Genomic DNA, 21,613 nt, shown 5'->3' on the forward strand with positions numbered 1-21,613 from the left:
ATTATGATTTTTCAACGCCAATACCGATTATTGGAGGACAAAAAAAAAGCCGTTGCCGATTAATCGGCCGATTTTAAAAATGTATTTGTAATAATGACAATTACAACAATACTGAATGAACACTTATTTTAACTTAATATAATACATAAATAAAATCAATTTAGCCTCAAATAAATAATGAAACATTCAATTTGGTTTAAATAATGCAACAACAAAGTGTTGGAGAAGAAAGTAAAAGTGCAATATGTGCCATGTAAGAAAGCTAACGTTTAAGTACCTTGCTCAGAACATGAGAACATATGAAAGCTGGTGGTTCCTTTTAACATGAGTCTTCAATATTCCCAGGTAAGAAGTTTTAGGTTAGTTATTATAGGACTATTTCTCTATACCATTTGTATTTCATATACCTTTGACTATTGGATGTTCTTATAGGCACTTTAGTATTGCCAGTGTAACAGTATAGCTTCCGTACCTCTCCTCGCTCCTACCTGGGCTTGAACCAGGAACATATCGACAACAGCCACCCTCGAAGCAGCGTTACCCATCGCTCCACAAAAGCCGCTGCCCTTGCAGAGCAAAGGAAACAACCACTCCAAGTCTCAGAGCGAGTGATGTTTGAAACGCTATTAGCGCGCACCCTGCTAACTAGCTAGCCATTTCACATCGTTATACCAGCCTAATCTCGATAGTTGATAGGCTTGAAGTCATAAACAGCAGAGCTGCTGGCAAAACGCACAAGTGCTGTTTGAATGAATGCTTACGAGCCTGCTGGTGCCTACCACCGCTCAGTCAGACTGCTCTATCAAATCATAGACTTAATTATAACATAATAACACACAGAAATGCGAGCCTTAAGTCATTAATATGGTAGAATCCGGAAACTATCATCTCGAAAACAAAACGTTTATTCTTTCATTGAAATACGGAACCGTTCCGTATTTTATCTAACGGGTGGCATCCATAAGTCTAAATATTGCTGTTACATTGCACAACCTTCAATGTTATGTCATAATTACATAAAATTCTGGCAAATTAGTTTGCAATGAGCCAGGCGGCCCAAACTGTTGCATATATCCTGACTCTGTGCAATGAGCACGAGAAGTGACACAATTTCACCTGGTTAATATTGCCTGCTAACCTGGATTTCTTTTAGCTAAATATGCAGGTTTAAAAATGTATACTTCTGTGTATTGATTTTATGGTTAGGTACACGTTGGAGCAACGAAAGTCCTTTTTCAAGAATGCGCACTGCATCGATTATATGCAACGCAGGACACTCTAGATAAACTAGTAATATCAACCATGTGTAGTTATAACTAGTGATTATGATTGATTAAGTTTAATGCTAGCTTAACTTACCTTGGCTTCTTACTGCATTCGCGTAACAGGCGGGCTCCTCGTGAGGCAGGTGGTTAGAGCATAGGACTAGTTAACCGAAAGGTTGCAGGATTGAATCCCTGAGCTGACAAGGTAAAAATCTGTCGTTCTGCCCCTGAACAAGGCAGTTAACCCACCATTCCTAGGCTGTCATTGAAAATAAGAATGTGTTCTTAACTGACTTGCCTAGTTAAATAAAGATGAAATAAAGGTGTAAAAAATAAATTAAAAAAATGGCGAAATCGGTGTCCAAAATTACTGATGTCCGATTGTTATGAAAACAACTTGAAATCGGCCCTAATTAATCGGCCATTCCGATTTAGTCGGTCAACCTCTAGTTTCAAGCAGACCACCATAGTCCCTGTGCCCAAGAAAGCAACGGTAACTTGCCTAAATGACTACCGCCTGTAGCACTCACATCTGTAGCCATGAAGTGCTTTGAAAGGCTTGTCATGGCTCACATCAACACCATCATCCCAGAAATCCTAGACCCACTACAATTCGCATACCACCCCAACAGATCCACAGATGATTAAATCTCAATCGCACCCCACACTACCCTTTCACACCTGGACAAAAGGAACACACAAATGTGAGAATGCTGTTCATTGACTACAGCTCAGTGTTCAGCGCCATAGTGCCCACAAAGCTCATCACTAAGCTAAGGACCCAGGGACTAATCACCTCCCTCTGCAGCTGGATCCTGGGCTTTCTGACGGGCCACCCCCAGGTGGGAAGGTTAGGCAACAACACACACTGATCCTCAACACTAGGGCCCCTCAGGGGTGCGTGTTTAGTTCCCTCCTGTACTCCCTGCTCACCCACATCTGTGTGGCCAAGCACGACTCCAACACCATTAAGTTTGCTGACGACACAACAGTCGTAGGTCTGATCACCAACAACGATGAGACTGCCTATAGGGAGGAGGTCAGAGACCTGGCAGTGTGGTGCCAGGACAACAACCTTTCCCTCAATGTGAGCAAGACACATTGGACTACAGGAAAAGGAGGGCCGAACAGGCCCCCATTAACATCGAGGGGGCTGTAGTCGAGCGGGTCAAGAGTTTCAAGTTCCTTGGTGTCCATATCACCAACAAACTATCATCATCCAAACACACCAAGACAGTCGTGAAGAGGGCACGACAACACCTTTTCCCCCTCAGGAGACTGAAAAGATTTGGCATGGGTCCCCAGATCTTCAAAGTTATACAGCTGTGCCATAGAGAGCATCCTGACCGGTTGCATCATTTTCTGGTATGGCAACTTCTTGGCATCTGACCGTAAGGAGCAATAGAGGTTTGTGCGTACGGCCCAGTGTTTGGCGCATGTGACAAATAAAATGATATTCAAATACGTATGGTGTTACTTCTGGGTGTGTCTCAATGGAGTCTAAACTATGCATTTATTATTTTTACAATGTAAAATGTATTTTGTGCGGAGAACATTGGTGTGGAGCAGTGAAATACCCTCCACAGAACCATGCAAGAGTGTGTATGTGCCACAATGTTGTCATTCATATGAACAATCATTTGCATGACCAAAGTGCATTGGATTTTGAGTAACTGAAAACCAAATGTAGCATAAAGACATTGTATACAATTGGCCTAATCCTTTTTTTGATCTGCTTATGTAAATCGTTTAGATTATTTTAACACATGTAGTTCACTCAAATAATACATTTAACCTAGCTAATGCTCTTGATTAGTAATTGTTTTAGCAAATGGACAAGTAACTCTTTCACTATTAGTTTGCATATAATGCAGCTAATGCTAGCTGATTGGTAAATAAAGTAACCGACACATTGTTGGTGTCAGAATTTCAGTAGATTACTTGCTAGTTGTTCAATTTGGAAATGTGACTTTTGCATTAACTAGGCTTAAGTCCTCTAATGTAGTCTACATTATGTTGCCTTGTAGGCCTAGGCTAGTTGAAGACATGACTCATCAGTGGTATATGTAGCCTAGGCCTATTGTGTTTAGTGATGTATGGATGTGTACTAGAGCTGGACCATATGGACAAAAATCCATATTGTGATAAATTGCCTGGATTGATGCCATAACGATAAATAATTATTTTTAACGTTAATGTGCGCCACTGTTTTTTTTATTACCCTTTAAACTACTACTACTAGTTTGATTGTTGCCATCAATTGCCCCATTAACAATCACCCATATTATCAAACTTATTTCATTTCAAACTTCACATTTCTCTAGTATAGGCTACTTATCATAATGAATGATATCAGCAAAAATGCCTGCATGAAGTGCTCGGTATGGATAATTCTGTTATCGTCCCAGCTCTAACGTGTACATCCTTTTGATTAAGCTAAGCTTCATTGAAATGCAACTCTCTATTAGCAAGCAACAGTTTTGTTGTATGATAGCCTAGGCATAAGCTACTCTATACTGTATGCAACTCTGGCACAAGACAATCTGATCCCCTCATTCCAATGCCTGTTGTAGAAATTCCTCCACATTCCTTTCACTGTAGCAAACGGGGCAATACATCTCATAAAGGGCTTCATATTCACCTATATAATCTATCTTTGTGATACTGTTGTCATTATTCACATTGTGTTGAATTGATGAGAAGCCTACAATGGTAAAACCAACGGTTTAAAGTTCTTTAAAACAAAAATATAATCTTTAAAGGGATGATTGGGCTGCAAACTGCAGGGATCTGGAGTGGTTAACCAGGGATAGTGCTTATTGGATTGGATTACTCTGCTGCGGGAGGAGTTCCATAAGTAGCTCGTGCTAGCGTGAAAGCTGCGGCTCCAGATCCACCAGGAGAATGCGAGGCGGTGTTATCTTCCAGACCAACAACCCCGTAATTCCCTAAACCGTGATTACGGTATCAAGACAAGGAAAACAATGAAGCTGATACAAATGTTTTCCTCCCGTCTCTTTCTCTCACCCAGATTCCTTCCACAACTTGTGTGGGGCGACCAGCGATCACCCAAACTGATGAGGTTCTACTGATCCAGTTACGATTGAGTTCCCTTTTCCACATTTGACAAGGTAAGGGTTTAGTGAGCACAATGATCTGTTTTTCTACTGAAATTCTAACCATCACTGGTTCCAGTTTTGAGGCTCTCTCCACAGTCCACAGACGGTCAGACTCTTCTCTCAGGACTGCAGTTTTTCAGCTGACATTGCATTACAAAATCTCTTAAGATATTGATACTTCATTAATAAGTGTAACGGAAGTGTTTTGATGACCAAACTTACATATGAGTAACCTAGCCTGGGTCCTGAAGAGTTGGGCTTTGACTTAGTAGGCTAATGCGCTCTTCTGCTGCACCATAGACCTGGGTTTGAACCCTGTGGGTCACATTAGTTCAGTGACCCCAATAGGTCTCTGTGAGAAGGAGGAAGAAGTCAAAGTGGGGTGAAATGTAATGGAGGTATGTTTGATACCTAAAGAGCTGCGTTGGCTCCCCGAGTCAGTTGGCCTGTTTGAGTGGATCACTTCTGTCAAGTCGTCAAAGTGTGTTGCATTGTGGGGATTCAAAAATGGTCCAACTTGCTCCTACATGTCAACTGTATGAACTTTACAAAAACCATGCTATCAAAGGTCATGAAGTTTTGACTGCTGTCGACTGCAAGTTTCTGCAGTTGAGCTTCACAAACAGCCATCACCTGCATTGTGGGAGGCGCTATTGTCAACCAATCATTAAGCTGTTATTTTACCAACAGGAACATAACCAAAGACCTGATTGACAGGAACCAACTTTGCCACTATTTGTCTATACAGTGGATATGTACAAATTAATGTGATATTTGAGGCTGTCTCACCAATTCATTGTACAATGTACACACACTGTATACTTTCCTAATATTGAGTTGCACCCCTTTTTGCCCTCAGAACAGCCTTAGTCGCGGCATGGACTCTACAAGGTGTCAAGCGTTTCACAGGGATGCTGGTCTATGTTGACTCCAATGCTTCCAACAGTTGTGTCAAGTTAGCTGGATGTCCTTTGGTTGGTGGCGCATTTTTGATACACATGGGAAACTGTTGAGTGTGAAATACCCAGCAGCTTTGCAGTTCTTGACACACTCAAATCGTTGCGCCTGGCACCTGCTACCATACCCCGTTCAAAGGCACTGAAATCTTTTGTCTTGCCCATTCACACCTACACAATCCAAGTCTCAATTGTCTCAAGGTTTAAAAATCCTTCTTTAACATGTCTCCTCCCCTTCATCTACACTGATTTGAAGTGGCTTTAACAAGTGACATCAGTAAGGGATCATAGCTTTCACCTGGTCAGTCTGTCATGGTGTTTTGTACACCCGGTGTATATTTTCGGTTTGTGAGTGTGTGATATGGGGGTCGGAGACATGTTTATGACAACCTTATAAAGAAGAAAAATTATAAACAATGGCAACACTACCATGTTGCATTGAGCCTTGCTGTTGTAAAACCACATCAGTGTCAGACTTTCAGCTATCGCAGATGCACATCACCTCCCCCAACTTCACTCCTCGACTTTTGTCTACAGTCAGTTGTCTTAGCCCTCAAACGAGCCCAAGGCCTTTTGAAGCACAGAAGACCTGTTGGTCAGATAAGCAGGAGGCCTAAATACATATGGTATAACAGCTGCGTAGACCACCATGGAAGTGTAATATTTATCATTTGTCATTTTTAAAGAATCCCAACCTTATTTTTATTATGTCAGTCTGTTAGATGCAGAACATTTGCCAAGTAATATGTTGATTTTTATAATTGATTAGTATACACACACATGTAAACAATGACTTCGTTTTTGTAATGCGCTGCACTGAGTCTGGCTTAGTGGTAACACTCTCGCCTTCGGAACCATATACATTCACCCAAAACCAGATCCCTCTGTCTCCATACCTCTGCTCCTATCCATTCACACATAAATACAAATGCGGAAGAGGTTCAGAAGTTCGTTCTCCTTCTAAAAAGAAAAGTTGCACTGTACCACGATAGAGGAAGGTGAGTGTATATGGTATAGAACCAGGGTGATGTATTTAGTTAGGCTTAGTATCCTTATCTATGTATGCTTTGATAGCTACATTAATGTGTGTCTTGTATGACATTTTTGGTTTTTGGATCCTCAAGCATCCCTATAACCATAACAACAAGATGCAAAGTTTTTATATTTTAGAAAATGTGTCTGGAAATTAATATGTTAACATGTCTCTAGACCAGGGGTGTTAAAGTAATTCCATAGAGGGCTGAGTGTCTGCTGTCCCCCCCCCCCCCCCCATTTCAATTAAGACCTAGACAACCAGGTGAGGTGAGTTTCTTACTAACTAGTGACCTTAATTCATCAATCAAGTACAAGGGAGGAACGAAAACTGGCAGACACTCGGCTCTCCATGGAATGAGTATGACATGTGGTCTAGACTCTTAACATGCCCACAAGTTATCTTGAGGGGAGGGTTTTTGCTCTGTCATAACCTAGTATTTTGTGAACTGATTAGTTGTCATTTATAGGGCTAGTCTCTGCCCCCTTGTTAGTTGACCCATTGTATGCCTATTGTAATGGCAGTAGAGGTATGGCGCTTGATTTTTGGTGGATGCACTGAAAATGCATTTGGTAATTTCTGGTTACTACTGGTAAGCAATATTGAAAACTGATAATGGTTGTGTAGGATTTTGCCACTTATTAACTATCTGTTACATATTGATTCTGCCCAACAGTATTTTATGTTGTGATGTAGTGCTGAGTTGCAAACATTAGAGAATATCTGACGACATCCTGGCTCATCCCACTCACTCCATGTAATTCAGAATCCCATTTGAATGTAAGGGATCATTCCTTTAGGAAATGTTTCATTTCTACAAACTTGAAGACATTAAACATTCATTTTTGTTAGGCTTTATTTAACTCTTATAGTACTGTAGATCTGAATTAAGTTTTTTAGAACGTAACAATCCCATCACTGTTTTCTAACGGAAGGACTATAGCTTTCTTTCTGCTTGTTTTGTGAATAAGTGTTCCAAGTTCCTAGATCGTCATTGCGCCACATGACATTGACGCAAAAGGTTGTGAGAAATATGAATCGATTTACTGGAAAGCAGTCGCGCTTTACGGAAGTTTAGTATAACATTAATGTATATTTCTTCCCCCATCCGTCGACGATAAAACAAAATCCCGGTCATAATTGTTGCACTTTTTTATATAAACGAACTGTTCAGTCATAGGCTACACACCTTCGATTCTGAAGTTGAGAGCGAGTGATATTCTGGCTGTCATGAAGTGACACATTTATTTTCTCAATATTAGGGCATTTTAACACATTTTGGGGTCCCTATAATTTGGTTAGTTCTCTTTCACAAAGCCGCTTTTTCGATAAAAAAAAACAAACAAAAAAACAACAAACGAATGCCTACAATGTGAAATGTATCAATTTGGCGTAGGCTACATTTAAGAAGTTGATGTGGGACTGCATGATTTTAAATTGATAAGAAGTTACGTTTTAACACCCCTTGTAAGTGACCTGGATTTCCCACGTTTCTTGCGCTCAGGGAGGTGAAGTTATGTCCCTCCTTTAAAGTTGTCTCTGTGATTGCCCAGACGGTATGTGGCCTCGCACACACATGCTCCCGTCTAAAAAAAAAAAAGCGATTTAATTGGAGTGTGACTCTCTGTAGCTTCTGAAAACGTCAAAGGGATTAGTGTTATCGAAACATGCGTTTGCCTGAGTCGATCAATGAAGGAATCCTGAGAACACCACCTCAACGCTGACTGCTGTTGTGTTACATTGTAGCGGAAAGAATGTCGGAAAGGGCCGATGATGACGTCAGGGGGGAGCAGCGCAGAGCGGCCAGGCAGCTAAAGCAGCAGCAGATCCAGCGGGGAGAAGGCTCCACAGCAATGGCGACTGTTGCGGAGCGCAGATCCCTGCCTAGTCCAGAAATGATGTTGGGACAGTCTTGGAGCAACTGGGTCGATGCTGCCATACCCAAAGGCAACGACGGTGAGTGCTCGTGCGTACTGGATGTGTGTGTAGTCGAGATATGATCGTTAGCTTTTTTCCGATTGCGTGCAGTTTTGGGAATATGAAGACACGCTACTGGTAGCAACAGCAGAAGCAAGCAAGTGCAACTATTTGTGTCTGTATTCGATTGCCTCATTTTAGGTGCTGAATCGGAGGAAAGTTTGAAGGAGTTCGGGAAAAATCGAGAAGCCATGCGATTGTGCAGAGATGGTGAGTGTTCTCTCTTTTGTCAGAGCCAATGAGTGTTTTGGTGGGTTGCACACACACTTCACATGCACCAGCTGAAATCTGGTTGTTCTGTTGAGCAAGTGCACCAGATTGACCTGTGACAACGCAAGTCTGATCAATCAATGATATAGCCCTGGAATCTATGGCCACTAGTTGACATCTTGAAGAGGGGACTATCATCTGTTCCTAAATAGGTGCACACCACAGCTAACAACCAGCCAGGGCTTATTCAGTGGGGTAGAAATACAGAAATGTAATGTGATAAAGCTGACATGATTGTTTATTATACACAACAGATAATTATTTTGTCTGTTTTACACTATAATTTCTGTCTGGCTGTTCTGTATCATTGTGCCCACCTGAAAAGCCCTGATGTGCACCGTTAGGGGAGGGGCACACTCAGTGTGGTGACAGCAGTTTCACAGTTAAAATGGGAGCAACGAGTCTGTCATTAAGAATAACTGCTACTCTTGATGGAAATTGCTTGAAACCTCCAATGACTTTCCTATGTCAGTTGAATATTTTATAGTGCTTCTAAACTACTACACACTCACATTTGTTGAGAACAGTTTGATAAGCACATTCAAAGTGCTCTATATTTACAATATTAACCACAGAATGGCCTTACTGTTTTTTTTTGTTTGGATGCTATGATTTATAATTGAATTATTACATGGGTTGGTGTCAGTGATTTGATAAAGACTGTCATGAAATGTTTAATTACCATGCTACACAAATGGTGAAGGCAAAGGTTGGAAGACAATTACATATTAGTAAGAATGCAAATTCTAATGGTTTTGATACGTTTGGTGCCAATGTGAGAGTTAAGTCGATCCGTATTTATTTTATTGAACCGTTATTTAACTAGGCAAGTTAAGAACAAATTCTTATTTACAATGACGGCCTACCAAGAGTAAAAAAGCCTCCTGCGGGGACGGGGCTGGGATTAAACATACAAATGAAATACAAATATCTACACACTACTGATAATGAATGCCACCGACAGCTGACTCTGCAGAAGTGAAATGTGGCAGTGTCTCACAGTAAGGTGTCGACACTGAAACAGCACCAGCTACATGTCTGAACTTCTGAAGGCCTCAATCTGGGCCCTGGTTGTCAGGCAGTTAAGGTTCCGGAACAATTTGAAATGAACCTAAACAGACATGTCACTTATTTTTGAAAATTGAAATATTTGTTAGGAACAGGAGAATGTGACATGAACAATACCCAGATGTTCAGATTTTTCTAGTTGTTTGTGTAATAATAATGTATTGGATTTATTTAGCACCTTTCTACCAACTGAGGTTCTCAAAGCATTTATCAAGTAATGGGGAAACTCACCTCATCCACCACCAATGTGTGGCACCCACCTGGGTGAACCATTTTGTGCCAGAATGCTAACGACACATCAGCTAGCATGATGAGGACTGATATATGCCATTTAGGAATGAAGGGGGTGATTAGGTAGCCATGATGGAAATGGGGGGCCAATTTGGGAATTTAGCCAGGACACCGGTGTTAAAACCCCTACTCGTGCCATGAGATTTTTAATGACCACAGAGAGCCAGGACAGCAGTTTAACATCTCATCCAAAAGACGGTACCCTATGCAGGGATATGTCCCCTTCACTGTCCCAGGGCATTTGAATTATATCTTAAGACCAGAGTGCCCCCTGCTAGCCCTCCAACACTACTTCCAGCTGAATCTGGTCTCCCATCCATGACCGACCCTGCTTAGCCTCAGAGGCACGCCAGCAGTGGGATGTAGGGTGGTATGCTGCTGGTGTGACCTGCAGGATCCAATGGGATTATATAAAGTGCATTCAGAAATTATTAAAACCCCTTGACTTTTTCCACATTTTGTTACGTTAAGGCCTTATTTTAAAATGTATTAAATTGTTTTTCTTCCTCCCTCATCAATGTACACACAATACCCCATAATGACAAAGAAAAAACAGGATTTATATATTTTTGAAAATGTATTAATAAACTGATATCACATTCAGACCCTTTACTTTATTGAAGCACCTTTGGCAGCAATTACAGCCTTGAGTCTCCTTGGGTGTGACGCTACAAGCTTGGCACACCTGTATTTGAGGAGGTTCTCTGCAGATCCTCAAGCTCTGTCAGGTTGGATGGGGAGTGTTGCTGCACAGCTATTTTCAGGTCTCTCCAGAGATGTTCGACCGGTTTCAAGTCCGGGCACTGGCTAGGCCACTCAAGGACATTCAGAGACTTGTCCCAAAGCCACTCCTGCGTTGTCTTGGCTGTGTGCTTAGGGTCGTTTTCCTGTTGAAGGTGAACCTTCGCCCTAGTCTGAGGTCCTGAGACTCCGGAGCAAGTTTTTCTTCAAGGATCTCTCTGCACTTTGCTCCGTTCATCTTTCCTTCGATCCTGACTAGTCTCCCAGTCCCTGCTGCTGAAAAACATCCCCACAGCATGATGCTGCCACCACCATGCTTCACCGTAGGGATGGTGCCAGGTTTCCTCCAGAAGTGATGCTTGGCATTCAGGCCAAAGAGTTCAATCTTGGTTTCATCAGACCAGAGAATCTTGGGTCCTTTAGGTGTCTTTTGGCTAACTCCAAGTGGACTGTCTTGTGCCTTTTACTGAGGAGTGGCTTCTGGAAGCTTCTCCCATCTCCCCAGAGGAACTCTGGAGATCTGTCAGAGTGACCATCAGGTTCTTGGTCACCAGCCTAACCCAGGCCCTTCTCCCCCAATTGCTCAGTTTGGCTGGGCGGGCCAGCTCTAGGAAGATTCTTGGTGGTTCCAAACTGCTTCCGTTTAAGAATGATGGAGGCCACTGTGTTCTTGGGGACCTTCAATGCTGCAGACATTTTTTGGTACCCTTCCCCAGATATGGGCCTCGACCTTATGGCTTGATTTTTACTCTGACATGCACGTCAACTGTGTGACCTTTATAGACAGGTGTGTGCCTTTCCAAATCATGTCCAATCAAAATTAATTTACCACAGGTGGACTCCCAAGTTGTAGAAACATCTCAAGGATGATAAATGGAAACAGGATGCACCTGAGCTCAATTTTGAGTCTCCTAGCAAAGAGTCTGAATACTTACGTAAATAAGGCATTTCTGATTTATATTTTTAATACATTTTAAAACGTTTCTAAAAACCTGTTTTCGCTTTGTCATTATGGGGTATTGTGTGAAGACTTTATTTTAATACATTTTAGAATAAGGCTGTAACAAAATGTGGGGAAGGGGTCTGAATAAGTGCAACAAACTGCTGACTAGATGTAAGAAAATGGGAGAGCTGATTGTGTCCTTAAAACATCAATAGAATACAACTTTGTTGTCCTTTGGTTAGAACAGAAATGTATCTTCTGCCTTTCCCAGCACCCTTGAGGTACACACATACATGTCGCGAGGCACAGGGTCAGCTGCAATGCAGCGCCCATGGATGGAGAAAAATTGTGGGGATTTAAGTCCCTTGCCCAAGGGCTCCACGGCAGGAGATGGTACATGGGATCAAAGATCAGCAAGGTTCTTGCTGCCCTGTGTCTGTGTGCAGCCAGCCTCTGTGCTCTGAGCATCCAATATCTGCTACTACTCTACCTAGATCATTCATCACTGCCATTGAAGAGGAAGGTGAAATTAACTGCATTCTACTCTTTCTCTCCTTCTCTCTCATCTCCATACCACACAAGAAAATGGGGAATGAAATGGCACATGGAGTTTCACCAATTTTTTAAATGTTGGATGCTTCAATAGTGCAGTGCCACTGCCAATGTTCTGAATGCAGAGTGGACTGGTGAGTCAGATGGTGCTCATTTAAGAGACCAGTTAGACCAGTCACTAACCCTGTGTTTAGTACAGGTCAGCTTGTTAATTCCCCCATACACAGCAGCAAATTACTTTTCTAAGAGCACAGGTAGGCTTTTGTGTGGACTTGAATAGCCAGAGCCTCGGAAACGTTGGTGACATTTCAAGTGTCCTCAGCCGTGTGTTGGAGGGCCTTGTCTGCTAAGGCGTGTGGGCGGGCACTCTGGGTGATCTCTTAATTAGCCCCTTCATTAGCTCTTTGTTGTTCTCCTTGTGAGGGTAAATGTTGAGCTCTCCTCGTCTCCCAGTGTGCCACTCTGATTTCCATGATGGAGCTTTCACCAAAAAAGGAGTGAGTCTTGTATTTGTGTTTATTATGGATCCCCCTTGGCAGCAGCTACTCCTCCTGGGGTCCAAACACATTAAGGCACTTACATCACACATACAACAAAAGGTAAAACAGTACATCATATAACATTATTACACCACAACATATCTACAAGAAAAAAAGTGTATAATACCACCATACAACAATATTTGTGGTCAGAGAAAGGCCCTAATGATTGTCAGACTCCAGCCACCTAGAGAGCGAGAAAGGGAATAGAAGGACCATGCGGTGTTGGAGGGATTGCCAAAGACTCCAGCCACTCTAGTCATAAGACTGTTCTCTCTGCTACCGCACGGCAAGCGGTACCGGAGCGCCAAGTCTAGGTCCAAAGGCCTTAACAGCTTCTACCCCCAAGCAATAAGACTCCTGAACAGCTAATCAAACGGCTACCTAAACTATTTGCATTGCCCCCCCCCCCCCTCACCTTTTTAAATGTATTTTTAATTTTTATTTACACCACTGCTACTCTCTCATCTATGCATACTCACTTTAATAACTCTACTTACATGTACATATTACCTAAACTAACCTGTGCCCCCGCACATTGACTCTGTACCGGTACCCCCTTGTATATAGTCTCGTTATTGTTATTTTACTGTTGCACTTTAATTACTTATTACTTTTATTTATTTTTCTTATCTATATATATTTTTTTAACTGCATTGTTGGTTAGGGGCTCGTTAGTAAGCATTTCACTAAGGTCTACTACACCTGTTGTATTTGGCACATGTGGCAAATAAAATTTGATTTGTGACTGGTGGTGTTGAGCACATGAATGAATCCACCCACCAACCAACCAATTGCCTCTTTAAGCATTTAACTAATGCAACAACTGACCGAGGTTGAACATTTTAACTTTAATTAACAGTGGATTGCAGTTTTCTGGTCACATAAGATAATAATATGCCATATGCATTCCTGTGAATGAAGGTGTTCTTTTTTTGCCTGGATGATTTAGTTTATTTGAATATTTGCAGGTACGGCCCAAGTGACAGTCTGTGCCTCATTTGCTCTCCATCCTCTCTTGTTTATTTGAAGTCACAGATCATTCACAGGCTCTGCCACTGGCTGTAGTTATCCTGCCTGCTTCACCTCTTAGGTGTGTAGCGTGTGGGTAGCCTGTCAGTGTGTTTCTGCAGCAGTTAACCTTTAGAGTTCTGATTCGGTCATCTTCTTGTTCTTATCACTAGGTTGTTTCCTGTACTGTGAAATTGGGCTGGTACCCTCTTTGTGTGTGTAATCTATACAAGTGTACAATCAGTTTTTGTCTGGAATGATTCTCACACCTGTATTAACCATAATTATCCTAGAGTATTGAATGCTTAGTTGCCTAGCCTTTATCTCCCTCTGTCCATAACACTACATGGTTTCAAATGTTTCATTCAGAAACTTCCTGTGTCTACCTCCCTACAGTTTACAATAGATACTGGTTGTCTTTATCCTGTTCATCTGTGTTTCCCCCCCTCCATGGAACCACAGACATGCCCATATTTGGCCAGTGTCCAGCACAGGATGACTTCTACCTGGTGATGTGCAGCCACTGCAGTCAGGTGGTGAAGCCCCAGGCCTTCCAAGCACACTACGGTAAGTCTCACACACACAAACCGCTGATCCAGGGTCGGGTTTAATAGCTTTTTGTTTTATAGCTCTTCTGAAGGGTTTGGGCAGGGAGAGCATATTCTAGACTTGTGCATTGGGGAAACCTGCTCGGCACTAATCTGTCAGGATGACACAGCTATAGAGTGCGTGTGCATGCATGTTCAGACACTATCACATTCAAAAGGATTAAAGCACCCCTCCCATTCACCTCTACACTCTCTATAACGTAACATGAGAAAGGAGCGCTCAGGCTTTTGATTTCCACCGCCTAAGACTTGTTTACAATTCTCCTGTTAATATTTGATGTGCTCCTCCGAGTCCACGCCTCTGTGAGTGAAGTCAAATGTATTGTTTTAGCATGTTAAGCTGTCCCTGAGATGTCTGAAGAGGTCTTAAAAGTACTACAAAGAGTAAAGGAGTATATTTTTTCCCCCTCCGCTGTGTGAGTTCTTAAACTGGCTTTTTGGCCGGCACACTGGGAAGAATTGATGAATTCTGGATTTTAGAATCAAGAGATCGCTCTGCTGTGTATCTCGTTAAATCCAGCTTGGTGAACCCTCTGTGGTCTCACACACACACATACACCCATGTGCTGCAGTGCAATTATTAAGAGAACTGCTCTCTCCACAGACACAGTGAGCACCTGTGAGGCAGAGGGTTAGATAATGTGGTGTATACTCTCTCTCCCTCTCTGGCTAATTTGTCTCCATGATAGGTGCTTTAGGTTAAAGTTTGGAGACCTTTTAAAATAGATTTTAGTCTGTAAAATGTATAGTCCTACCTTCCCCTACAGTTATCATTGACACCTCTAGTAAAGAAGAGCAAGGTATTATCTGTTCATTGAGCTGTTTCATTGAAGGATTACTTTTTTTGTGAAATGGCCTATTCTAAACTGACAAATAACGCATACAGTGCCTTCAGAAAGTATTCATACCCCTTGACTTATTCTACATTTTGTTGCGTTACAGCCTGAATTCAAAATTGATTAAATAGATGTATTTTCTCACCCATCTACACAATACCCCGTGAAAACATGTTTTTCTAATTTATTGAAAATGATCTACAGAAATATCTCATTTACATAAGTTCACACCCCAGAGTCAATACTTTGTAGAAGCACCTTTGGCAAAGATTCCAGCTGTGAGTCTTTCTGGGTAAGTCTCTAAGCTTTCCACTCCTGGATTGTGGAACATTTGCCCATTTTATTATTTTCAAAATTCTTCAAGCTCTGTCAAATTGGTTGTAGATCATTGCTAGACAACAATTTTCAGGTTTTTTCGTAGATTTAAGTAAAAACTGTAACTCGGCCACTCAAACATTCACTGTCTTCTTGGTTATCAACTCCAGTGTAGATTTGGCCTTGTATTTTAGAATATTGTCCTTATGAAAGGTGAATTCATCTCCCAGTATCTTGTGGAAAGCAGACTGAACCAGGTTTTCCTCTAGGATTCTGCCGGGGCTGAGCTCCATTCATTTTGTATTTTTTTTTTTTATCCTTTAAACTCCCCAGCCCTTGACGATTACAAGCATACCCATAACATGATGCAGCCAACACTATGCTTAAAAATATGAAGAGTGGTACTTCGTGAGGTGTTGTATTGGATTTGCCCCAAACATAATGCTTTGTATTCAGGACACAAAGTTGATTGCTTTGCCACATTTTTATGCAGTATTACTTTAGGGCCTTGTTGAAAACTATGCATGTTTTGGGATATTTTTATTCTGTACAGGCTTCCTTGTTTTCAATCTGTCAATTAGATTAGTATTGTGCAGTAACTACAATGTTGTTGATCCTTCCTCAGTTTTCTCCTATCACAGCCATATAACTCTGACTGTTTTAGTCACCACTGTTCTCATGGTGAAATCCCTGAGCAGTTTCCTTCCTCTCTGGCAACTGAGTTAGGAAAGATTCCTGTATCTTTGTAGTGACTGAGTGTATTGATACTCCAGCCAAAGAGTAATTAATATCTTAATCATGCTGTTTTTTTGTGTGTTTTTTTTTTACCCATCTTACCAATAGGTGCTTTTCTTTGCGAGGCATTGGAAAACCTCCTTGGTCTTTGTGGTTGAATCTTTGTTTGAAATTCACTTCTTGACTGAGGGACAGAGAATTGTATGTGTGGGGTAAAGAGATAAGGTAGCCATCTAAAAAATCACTAAAACACTATTGCACACAGTGAGAGTCCATGCCACTTATTATGTGACCTGTTAAGCCAATTCCTACTCCTGAACTTATTTAGGCTCGCCATAAAGTGGTTGAATACTTATTAACTCAAGACATTTCAGCTTTTCGTTTTTTAATAAGCAAAAAAAAATCAAAAAACCTAGTTCCACGTTGACATTATGTTTTTTTGTGTGTAGGCCAGTGCCCAGCAAATCTCAATTTTAAGTTCAAACTATACCACAGCAAAATGTGGAAAAAGTCAAGGGGTGGGAATACTTTCTGAAGGCACTTTATGTTGGACATGTCAATGTCCTCACGCAGAGGAACGGTGTGAACGGCGTGCTTTTAGTAGCTTTAGTATGGATCTTTCAGTCTTTAGAACAAATTAGTTTGTAAAATGTCATGCAAGCAATTTGCTTTTTAAACTTTAATTGGAATATTCACTTGATCTACCTGGTGTAGAGGTCCTGCCATCCAGGACCTCTATACCTGGCGGTGTCAAAGGAAGGCCCTCAAGATTTTGTCAGACTCCAGCCACCCTAATCGTAGACTGTTCTCTCTGCTACTGCATGGCAAGCGGTACTGGAGCGCCAAGTCTAGGTCCAAGAGGCTTCTAAACAGCTTCTACCCCCAAGCCATAAAACTCATGAACATCTAATCAAATGGCTACCCAGACTATTAGCACCCCTTTACGCTGCTGTTACTCTGTTATTATCTGTGCATAGTCACTTTAATAACTCTACCTAAATGTACATATTACCTGAACTAACCGGTGCCCCCACACATTGACTCTGTACCGGTACCCCCTGTATATAGTCTTGTTATTGTTTATTTTACTGCTGCTGTTTAATTATTTGGTACTTTTATTTATTTTCTTCTTTAACTGCATTGTTGGTTAGGGGCTCGTAAGTAAGCATTTCGCTGTAAGGTCTACTACACCTGTTGTATTCGGCACATGTGGCAAATAAATTAGATTTGATATCTCCAGTTTTATAGTGTAAAAACCAGGTGAGCCTCTGGCCTGTATTCTCTTCCTTTAGGTGTCTGAAAAAAAATGGCACTTCCTTCAATTTCTACTCTGGGCTGGTCACTTAAGTTCCACACTAGTGTTGCGCTGTATACTGGTATGTCACGGTACCAAAATGTCATGATACTTATGATACCAACATTTTTGAATACTGTATAGTACCGTTTCATATTATACTATCACATTTTTTGGGCCATAGCAATCTAAAGAACCCACTGGCTAGCACATATTATAATATTTCTATAAATTCAGTCTCTTTTTTGCGCTGGTCCAATACTGTCCACTTCACTTTCATGCGCATATCATGTGTGGCAGCGCTAACCCGCTGATGTGTGGCAGCGCTAACCCGCTGATGTGTGGCAGCGCTAACCCGCTGATGTGTGGCAACGCTAACCCGCTGATGTGTGGCAGCGCTAACCCGCTGATGTGTGGCAGCGCTAACCCGCTGATGTGTGGCAGCGCTGACCCGCTGATGTGTGGCAGCGCTAACCCGCTGATGTGTGGCAGCGCTAACCCGCTGATGTGTGGCAGCGCTAACCCGCTGATGTGTGGCAGCGCTAACCCGCTGATGTGTGGCAGCGCTAATCCGCTGATGTGTGGCAACGCTAACCCGCTGATGTGTGGCAACGCTAACCCGCTGATGTGTGGCAACGCTAACCCGCCAGGCGCATCCCCTTCCAGCCATCACTCACCTGCACAAGGCAGTTGAAGTAGGCTTTGCAAGTTCGATGTCACCCAGCAGTGCTAAAGAGGAAAAACAGCTTCGCGACAGGCATGCTTGCAACTTTACAGCAAAGAAAACAACTTGTCTCTAGCTCAAACGGGGAAAAAAATTGTTGATAAAATTTCAAACACTATGCCACTGGCTGTTTTAAACTAACCCTGGGCCACTAATTATTGGTTTGATGACAAACAATGTTGTGAAGTCATGTTACCTAGCTAGTAACCTAGTAACTTGACAGTAATTCTCGGCAAATTTGATTGGCACAGTAGAAAGGAAAAGGGTCTGCTTGTCATGAGATGTGCTTCAAAGGTATGATTTATATAGGCCTAATGTAAGCTTAAACTATACTGAACAAAAATATAAACCCAACATGCAACAATTTAAAAGATTTTACTGAGTTCCGGTTCATATGGAAATCAGTCAATTGAAATAAATTCATTAGGCACTAACCTATGGATTTCCCATGACTGGGAATACAGATGCATATCTGTTGGTCACAGATGCCTTAGAAAATGGACCTCAGGGTCTCGTCGTGGTGTTTCTGTGCATTCAAATTACCATCAATAAAATGTAATTGTGTTCATTGTCCGTAGTTTATGCCTGCCCATACCATAACCCCATCGCCACCATGGGGCACTTTGTTGACAAATTTGACATCAGCAAACCTCTCACCCACACGACACCATACACGTGTTCTGCGGTTGTAAGACCAGTTGGACATACTGCCAAATTCTCTAAAATGATGTTGGAGGTGGCTTATGATAGAGAAATTAAATTTTCTGGCAAAAGCTCTCATGGACATTCCTGCAGTCAGCATGCCAATTGCACACTCCTTCAAAACACGAAGTCTGTGGCATTGTGCTGTGTGACAACACATTTTAGTGACCTTTTATTGTCCCCAGCACAAGGTCCACCTGTGTAATGATCAAGCTGTTAAATTAGCTTGATATGCCACAGCTGTCAGGTGGACGGATTATCTTGGCAGAGGAGAAATGCTCACTAAAAGGGATGTAAACAAATGTGTGCACAAAATTTGAGAGGACTTTGCTTTCTTTGCATATGGAACATTTCTGGGATCTTTTATTTCAGTTCATGAAAATGGGACCAACACTTTACATGTTTATATTTTTGTTCAGTGTATATCTAAAAATGCTAACATCGGCATCGGCCCAATGTCTAGTTTAACACTGATTGGCAAAACTGATGTCAAAGCTGACGTGCATAGTTACATGACGTAATGGCGGCACTTTAAAATGTAACGCTACACGTGCAACACAGCATTCCTAACCTATCCCACAATGTCTGCTGTGCGGATCGAGCAGTCAACAAGTCGAGCAGTCATTTGAAAGAGTAAGACAATTTCAGTGAGACAACTCCATAGCAAAGTCCATTAACGCCAAGATAATGGACTTTATTGCCCTTGACAATCAACAGTTCTCTGTCGTGGGTGATGTTGGCTTTCACCGACTGGTTGAGCACTGGTACACTGCCAAGTGTGCTATTTTTTTCTCCTACCAGAGTTGCACAGTAATCAAGTCACTGCTAAAAAAAATATTTAAACATTGCGTCACTGCTATTAGCTTCAAGACTGACAATTGGACCACCGATATCAACCCCATGAGCATGCTGAGTCTGACAGCACAGTGGATTGTCGAGGATTTCGTACTGAGGGAGGTTATATTGCATGCTTATGAATGTGCTGGTTGTCATACCGCTGCTGCCATTTCAATGGCATTTGTTTGAGAACATGTTTGAAACTTGGAAATATGAACATACTAGCTAGCTCCATTCGAACAACTCGACTCGAGAAATAAGCTCATCAACTTAGCCTGCAGCAGACGTGATACCTCTGTCATGGCATTGAAACACCTGCTCAACAAATTGATTCGGTGGTGTTCTCTCTTCACTGTGTTGCCACCGTGCTCGATACTATGTACAAGGACCGCTACTTCGATGCAGACAATCAACAAGGTTTACGTGAAATGTTACATACACAGCTGGACAAGATGAAAACGGACACCGTGACGAAGAGGCGCCACAGACTGAGCTGAAACTTCACTGTTTGACATGTATGATGAAATCCTGGTTGAGAATTGACTGAACAAATGAACCCATGAAACAGCACAGCAAGTACGAAATAGGTTTTGATTTGTTTTACTGGTAATGGGGACACATGTAATTGCCCCCCAAAAATACTTTTTGGTGTGTGTGTAACCATTATTTAACTAGGCAAGTCAGTTAAGAACAAATTCTTATTTATAATGACGCTAAACCCGGACGACACTGGGCCAATTGTGCCCCGCCCTATGGGACTCCCAATTACGGCCGGATGTGATACATCCTGGATTCGAACCTGGGACTGTAGTGACTCCTCTTGCACTGAGATGCAGTGCCTTTAGAATGCTGTGTGTGTGTGTTAATTATTTAACTGTATTAGAATGCTTAAAAGGCTGCACAATTTTAAACATCGGTTATCTGTATTTTTTATTTTTTTGGCAAGGAAAATATAGGATATCCGTATCGGCCAAAAATGTCATATCGGTGCATCACTACTTTCTGTTTTTCTTTACATTCTGTTTGGTGCCCAACGTTTTTAAATTTGGGGGCAGCGTGCGTGTTTGGTCTGTGTGTTAACTGCAGAGCTTTCATCCTGTTTTCCCTTTACTGCCACAATGACATGCAGATCATTATGCATGTATATTCCTTCCTCCCATTCCTCTAGCCAAATCACAGCTAGGCCTTTGCAAATATGAGCAAAGTTGCCATTTTATGCCACGTTCTATTATACAGTCTTGGCCAAAAGTATTGAATGTCACAAATATTAATTTCCACAAAGTCTGCTGCTTCAGTGTCTTAAGATATTTTTGTCAGATGTTACTATGAAATACTGAAGTATAATTACAAGCATTTCATAAGTGTCAAAGGCTTTTGTTGACAATTATATGAAGTTGATGCAAAGAGTCAATATTTGCAGTGTTGACCGTTCTTTTTCAAGACCTCTGCAATCCGCCCTGGCATGCTGTCAATTAACTTCTGGGCCACATCCTGACTGATAGCAGCCCATTCTTGCATAATCAATGTTTGGAGTTTGTCAGAATTTGTGGGTTTTTGTTTGTCCACCCGCCTCTTGATGATTGACCAAGTTCTCAATGTGATTAAGGTCTGGGGAGTTTCTTGGCCATGGACCCAAAATATCGATGTCTTGTTCCCCAAGCCACTTAGTTATCACTTTTACCTTATGGCAAGGTGCTCCATCATGCTGGAAAAGGCATTGTCTATCACCAAACTGTTCCTGGATGGTTGGGAGAAGTTCTTGGAGGATGTTGGTACCATTCATTATTCATGGCTGTG

General features: G+C 41.8%; 1 protein-coding gene across 2 annotated transcripts in view; it reads left to right on the forward strand.

The window, feature by feature from the left end:
- LOC139371210 (ataxin-7) overlaps nucleotides 1–21,613 on the forward strand; it is a 39,804-nt gene that overhangs the window by 1,938 nt on the left and 16,253 nt on the right. Inside the window, exons 2-5 of one of the 2 annotated variants that reach the window (XM_071111400.1) lie at nucleotides 4,297–4,396; nucleotides 8,120–8,329; nucleotides 8,492–8,560; nucleotides 14,228–14,332. In XM_071111400.1, coding sequence (XP_070967501.1) covers nucleotides 8,128–8,329; nucleotides 8,492–8,560; nucleotides 14,228–14,332 — 376 coding nt within the window. In that variant the 5' untranslated portion in view covers nucleotides 4,297–4,396; nucleotides 8,120–8,127. Of the gene's footprint in view, nucleotides 1–4,296; nucleotides 4,397–8,119; nucleotides 8,330–8,491; nucleotides 8,561–14,161; nucleotides 14,333–21,613 lie in introns of both variants that reach the window. The other variant, XM_071111399.1, reaches the window with a different exon arrangement.

The sequence above is a fragment of the Oncorhynchus clarkii genome, chromosome 17 (assembly GCF_045791955.1).
Source record: "Oncorhynchus clarkii lewisi isolate Uvic-CL-2024 chromosome 17, UVic_Ocla_1.0, whole genome shotgun sequence".
Classification (NCBI taxonomy): Eukaryota; Metazoa; Chordata; class Actinopteri; order Salmoniformes; family Salmonidae; genus Oncorhynchus; species Oncorhynchus clarkii.